We start from the raw sequence: 6,797 nt of genomic DNA, 5'->3' as shown, positions 1-6,797 counted from the left end.
CAAGTGAATGGTCAGCGTGGGAGGATGGTCAGGCGTGGATGGATGGTCGGGCGCAGGTGGATGGCCAAGCCTTTGAAAGATGGTCAGGTGTAGAAGGATGGTCAGGCATGGGAGTATGATCAGGCGTGGGGGAATGGTCAGGCATGTGAGGATGGTCTGGGGCGTGGGAGGATAGTCAGACATGGAAGGATGTTCAGGCATGTGAGGATGTTCAGGCATGGAAGGATGGTCAGGCATGTGAGGATGGTTGGGCTTGGAAGGATGGTCAGGCATGTGAGGATGGTTGGGCTTGGAAGGATGGTCAGGCATGTGAGGATGGTTGGGCTTGGAAGGATGGTCAGGCATGTGAGGATGGTTAGGCATGGAAGGATGGTCAGGTATATGAGGATGGTTGGGCATGGAAGGATGGTCAGGCATGTGAGGAGGGTTGGGCTTGGAAGGATGGTCAGGCATGTGAAGATGGTTGGGCATGGAAGGATAGTCAGGAATGTGAGGATGGTTGGGCATGTGAAGATGGTTGGGCATGGAAGGATAGTCAGGAATGTGAGGATGGTCGGGCATGTGAGGATGGTTGGGCATGGAAGGATAGTCAGGCATGTGAGGATGGTTGGGCATGGAAGGATAGTCAGGCATGTGAGGATGGTTGGGCATGGAAGGATAATGAAACATTATGGTGTGAAAGGAGCTCTAAGTGGATAGCCAATCCCTGATCAGAAGAATACCCAACTCTGTGCAAGGAATAATAAAAAGAAACAGGATGTTTACTGGCACGTGATTGGATGATTGAGTCAGCACAGCTTCATCTCATTCACTAAGCTAAGTGGAAATCCACAAGGTGAACATGCAGGTCTCTTCCTCCAGCTGACTTGGGAATTCCAGTGGAGATTCCTGGAGGTGTATGAAGCCAGCATGTTATGTTGTTGTGTCACTAAGAAACCAATGACCAGTTGTAGGTGGATGTGGTTTCTGCCATGTATTGTCGGGACATGATGGTGCTGAGGGTGTGTACAGCCCAGCATTACAGTGAGTACGGCGTGCGGAACAAGGCCTATTTACTAAACTGGATACCATAGTTGTCTTCCTTTTCTTTAAATAAACATTTCATTCAGTCGTTATTCTTATTATACGGGACTTATAAAATGCCAAAAGCACTTTACAAAGAATGGACTCTCTGTGACCCTTCTGCAGAGATTTGCCATCACTTCCTGTCCCGGTGACAATGTGTCACTCAGCCAGGAAGCAGGGGCAGATCTCCCAGCAGTGACACCACATTTTAGCAGAGTATAGAGAAGAGATAGACCTCCTGTCATCTGTTTATTGTCTAGGGGTCCCTGTTAGGGCTGAATTACATCTATGTGTTGCAGGAACACATATTAACGTGCACATTATATGAGCTGAAGCACTGCGGTGCCATTCATTATGAATAGCACCCCAACACGCTAAGGTAGCGCACATGTGTTGCAATGCACTTTGGTGTGTTGCAGTGACAAACATTCTGTGAGATGTCCTATTTTTGGGGCGCTTTAGTACATCAGAATCACATTGATTTCAATGAGCTGCCTTAACGCAACACGTTGACACATGACATAGCAAGTGTTAACGCATGTGGATTCACACACCCCACAAATTGAAATGGACCTTTAGAGATTCTACCAAACTTCCTGTTTGGTTTCCAACATTGTCATCAGGAACAGGAAGAAAGGGGAAATCTCCCCACTGAGGCCTCTGACAACAGACTATCAAAGCTGGAGCTGGCGTTACACTTAAAAAGTATATATTTTTGTATTGTTTAATGTTATGGGTGCCCCTTGAAAGGCAGAATGAAGAGCAGGACCCTTCCTCAGCTCTGTATGTGTTAGGGGAAGAGTTGCTGCTCAGTCCGGACACGTCAGGGTTAAGGAGTAATATATGAATAGCAGAGAGGCGCTGGCGTGGTGACGTCACGGTAGAAAAGGAAGCGTGCGGCGGCTGAGTGTGTTTGAAAACTGTGATCGGGGGGGGGGAGCGCGGAGTCAGCTGGTGAGTGTTATGCTGTATAGGGGGAGGCTGTTCGGGTTGTACCGGGAGCTCCGTGCGATCTGCCGTGGCGGCTATAGTTCATATACATGGGGGAATGATCTCATTCTAGTAGCTGCATGATGTTGCTCTGCAAAACTTTCCTTAATATCTATCAGATTTGGGAAATGGCCATATACACTTAATTGTGGCCATTACTTTTTTAGGGTCTTCTGGGGCAACCAGGAAGAAGTGTTCTGACCCATCTATTAATCACCTGTAATAAAATACTTCAGGCTACTTTCTGCTATTTATTAGCATATGGGGTATGGAGTGTCTCCCACTTACTTCACTGCATGGGGTATGGAGCCCACCCTTTGCGCTGCATGGGTCCAAGGAGCCCCCCTGCTGCATGGAGCCCTCCAGCTCCCCCACTGCTGCATGGTGTGGAGACAGATGTGCACCCCCTCCCTGTATGATACCTCATCCATCATTCTCTGGCACCTTTCTAGTTAGGTTTCCCTGCAGTAGTTTCTACCTGTTCCTCCTTTTACTCCATTGACAAATGTGCCATGCTGAGCTCCCTGGTTGTTTTTCATTATGGGGGTTTAATTGGTGGGGTGCAGCAACATTGTATCTCTTGCAGTTGCCTAGTTGTTCAAATTTGTCTTTTGCACCTCTGTGGTGGGAGACCCATGGATACCACTTCTAAAGCATGTGGGAATTACCGTGCCATTGTTTTTATGTAGAGGGAAGCTGCCATGTTTTTATCCCGAATGGTTCGCTTTACATTTGTATGTGCTCTCTTCAAGGGGCACTTAACATAATGTAAATGATGGCATTCTGCAGGATCTCCTACCTCACCTTGGCTTTTGTTAGTAATAGATTGAAAGCAGAGAGGTAAAACCCCTGATATGTCCCCTCATTTGTGTTTAAAGGCATCTTAATGGTGGCTTCACAAGGCCGCGAGCCACTTAAAATTTTTTTAAGTATGTTAAATCCATGTGATTTCAACTGATTTTTTGTCTGCTGCTCAGGCAGGAATTTCATCAGAATGCCCAGACACACAGGTCTAACCCTTGGCGTTGCCTCTCTGGTGGGTACTACAGTAGGATGTCTCGTTCTCTGGAAGCTTCTCAATCGCCGAAGAAGACAGTGTTGTGTTAGTGGAGATGTCAACAATTCGTGTGCTGTTCTGAGCCCTGAGACCATCGGCTCAGATAATGATCTTCAGACGCCTTCAGAGGTAGTGGTCTCCAGCTCTTGTGCAGTAGAGAAGATCCTACATGCAGAGGTCAAGATAATATCCAAGGCTGAAGAATGGGAAGCTGTTTGGCCAGTGCTAAAGAAAGATCTTGATGTGTTCCCGGTACTTGGCATGGACTGTGAGTGGGTATGTCTATCATCAGCCAGTGTAATGTTTGTTCGATGACCACGCATGCTACTTCTCGGTAAAAGTTGTAGAACCTTAACCTAAATAGCAGGCATATCACGTGGCCTGCACACTGCCTCCTTTCCTATTGAGTACTCTGATACCCTGGAATCCAAGATGCTCTGTAATGGAATTGCGATACAGGTTCTGTGCTTGCAGCCTCGGCCTCACTCATGCAGCCTATCCCATTAATATTGCTATTTAGCCGTGTGGCTGCCCATCCTATCACATGATGGCATGTGGGGATGGACCAGAGTATGTACCATTTGAAGTTATGCATTAGAGTAGCCTGGGTTTTGGTGGTTAGATTCCTCCTGTTGCATTTTTTTTCTCTCCAAGCAAATTTGGCAAATTATTTGAATTTTTATATTTAATACAACACTTCAGTGTGCAGATCACACCTTTATAATATCTTCAATACCACAAAACCCTACAAGGCTGCTTTTAGAGATTGGGCCAAAGAAATGCTTTAAAGGAGAACTATGACATGAGTGATTTCCACTCACGTCATAGTTCTAATTTTTTAAAGGAAAAGTTGGTGCAGTGATGGATACATCACCATATCTTCTAGTAGTCTGAGATTGGCTATAGGCAGTTTTTTATTAGTGGATACTGTATCCCGTGTTTCTTGGACTTGTTGGGTGCTGTCTTTGCATACAATTTTACGACTGACTGGATTTATATTCATACAGGCAACTTTAATTAAGTTTTCTCTTTGTTCAGGTGTCTGTAGATGGGAGAGCAAATCCCATCTCCCTTCTACAGATGGCTTCCCACAGTGGCTTTTGTGTCCTGGTTCGCTTGCCCCGACTGGTCAATGCAGGCAGTACCATTCCAAAGACTCTCCTCACGCTCCTGGCAGACAGCGATGTGTTGAAGGTTGGAGTAGGATGTAGGGAAGATGCGTCCAAACTGATGAGTGATTATGGCCTGTCGGTGAAAGGAATTGTTGACATCCGCTACCTGGCAATGAGACAGAGGTAAGGGTTTCATTATTTAGTTTTAAATATTACTAGCAAGTTTAATTTTCAAGTTTGTTTCCCAAAAGCAATGGATGGCAAAAAAACCTGACTTGAGAGTAGAGGCTGCTTGTAGTTGAGAGAAGGATGGTCTCCCTCTTATTGAGCACTGAGAGTTCTGGACCCTCTTTCTGTGTTTGGGAAAGCCTGCACTGATTAGCAGCCAGGCACTTTAGGGGCATGAAGTTCTCTGGTGCTTGTGACCTGGAGTTGTGAAGCAGGTGTAGGACCTCCTCCCTGATGCATCCTCCTGACCTGTGCCAGGTTGCATTGTTGCAAGGAGAGTTGGATGGGATCAGCTGGTGAGGCTTCCTGCAGGGATTGGTGGAGATCGTGAATAGCGTTTCTCTGCTAAAGACAATGCAAGAATGGATTCATCAGAAAGGCAGCAGCTCCATTGGCAGGCACGAGTTATGTTGGTGTCCTGGTAGACAGACCTTTCTTGTAGGTCCTCCGTGGCACATAGGTGGTTACTTTAACTTCTTGGCACACATTTTCCCATGACTTTGTTCTACAAACCTCTCTGGGACATGTGGTCTTTGGGGTTTTTGTTTGGGCTCTAGTGTCATGACTTGGGTTGACCTCTTCCTCCCATCTGTACAGTAATATGATCTGGTTATTTAGAGGCAGTTCATCTTGAAATCATAAATGTGTTCTTTTTATGGGCCAAAACCCAAGATATTCCCATCTGCTTGCATGTCAGGGCCAGAAAAGTATTTTGAATTATTGTGGAGTTCTAAGGTATACAATTTTGGCAATTCTCAAATAATAGCATTTTTATAAATCAGATATACTGTTTATGTGGGCTACCATTGCTGTTGCTCTGAAAATGCTAGTTATCAGGCTCTCTGACGTCAATTTTGAAGCACAAACTCCAAAATAACTGATCCCCTGTTTGTCCTAGGTCAGCTGTCCTATCCATGTAATCAATACTATGGGTTACTAATATTTTCTGGAAGAGAGGTTTGCAATGGCAACCTATGCATTTGACAAGTTTCTTTTAAGGACATTTGGTGATGGGACAGAAGTGGTGCAATGTCATGTGACAGGTTGTTAAGTGTAGATAAATTGTGGGGAATTCATCAAAACTGAAGCAGACAGAGTGAAGCAGTTGCTCATGGCAACACATCAGCTTCTTTCTTCAGTTTTAGTTCAGCACAGGGAGAACTAACCACTACACCAATGTGCTGCCTATATTATGGAGGAGAGGTGTTTTGCAGTCCTGTCCTAGAGACATCACTGTTTCTTCATACAGTACAGCGAGTGTTGTCACCCTAGGAAGGAACAGTGTTACTGGCAGGATCACCAGGTGTGTGGAGGTGGGGGATTTAAAGCCCTAAAAAAAAAAAACCAATGCAGCTACCACAGCCAAATACTGGCAAAATGTCTGCTCTTGGGATTAGATATGCTGTGCTGGCAAGGCTGTAGACTTCTCAGAACTGGCTGGACAGTTTAGGAAATAAGCACAAAGAGGGGCATAGGGGTGTAGTGGTGACGCGTTAACGTCACCACTACACTGGTATCACCTAGTGGACATCTCACTGCTTGTCAGTCCTCACCTCATGACTTTGTGACACATGTTTGTGAGTATGATTCGGTTTTCTATTTATGTTTATTGAAATAAAAGTGATCTGCACCAGGAAAGGCGCCTCTTTGTGCTTATTTCCTAGATTTCCAGCTTTCCCGGCTTCTTTGGGGCAGCATCCTGCAGTATGCCTAAAAGCAAGTCCTATTAAGAACTGACAGTCCGTGGCGCTTCACTGTTTTTACTTTGTTACTGGCTGGACAGTTTGCCTGGTGGTTGGCTTTAACTGAATGTTTGTATCTTTCCCGTCTGTAGGAGAGACATCTTCCAGAACAGCCTGAGCCTTAAATCTCTGTCTGAGACTATTTTATGTTACCCTCTGGACAAGTCTTTTCAACTTCGATGCAGTAACTGGGAGGCAGATGAGTTCACACAGGATCAGGTACATCATAGATATGGCTGTCCAAGAACTTATTTTGAATTTATGCAAAAAATGTTTTGTTTTTTTATTATAGAGAAGTAAAAATGTGGATAGATAGATAGAGACACACACACACACACAACTTTATTGCAATCACATAGGTGGCTAAGAAGCCCCCTATGTGATAGCCAATTTACATGACAGGTCCTCCTTTATGGAGACATCGGGGGTCTCTAAGACCCCTAATGTCACCTAGGGACCCCCAGAGAAGCTAATGAAGCACAGATCTGCTTCAGCAGCTTCTCACTGGTGTCTGTAACCGGAGAGTGACTCTGAATGCGGAAGTGACTTCATATACATCACTTCCTGCATTCGGGGACAAGAGAGGAGATCAAAGGGAGATAG

At 45.3% G+C, this 6,797-nt stretch overlaps 1 protein-coding gene across 2 annotated transcripts in view; it reads left to right on the top strand.

Moving 5' to 3' along the window:
* The first annotated feature begins 1,992 nt into the window (after nucleotides 1-1,992).
* EXD2 (exonuclease 3'-5' domain containing 2) overlaps nucleotides 1,993-6,797 on the top strand; it is a 12,339-nt gene continuing 7,534 nt past the window's right edge. Inside the window, exons 1-4 of one of the 2 annotated variants that reach the window (XM_018565087.1) lie at nucleotides 1,993-2,019; nucleotides 3,033-3,388; nucleotides 4,151-4,407; nucleotides 6,287-6,413. In XM_018565087.1, coding sequence (XP_018420589.1) covers nucleotides 3,050-3,388; nucleotides 4,151-4,407; nucleotides 6,287-6,413 — 723 coding nt within the window. In that variant the 5' untranslated portion in view covers nucleotides 1,993-2,019; nucleotides 3,033-3,049. Of the gene's footprint in view, nucleotides 2,020-3,032; nucleotides 3,389-4,150; nucleotides 4,408-6,286; nucleotides 6,414-6,797 lie in introns of those variants that run through there. The other variant, XM_018565088.1, reaches the window with a different exon arrangement.

The sequence above is a fragment of the Nanorana parkeri genome, unplaced genomic scaffold, assembly GCF_000935625.1.
Source record: "Nanorana parkeri isolate BGI_ZX_2015 unplaced genomic scaffold, ASM93562v1 scaffold812, whole genome shotgun sequence".
NCBI lineage: Eukaryota > Metazoa > Chordata > Amphibia > Anura > Dicroglossidae > Nanorana > Nanorana parkeri.
This window is presented reverse-complemented; position numbering and strand designations above follow the sequence as displayed.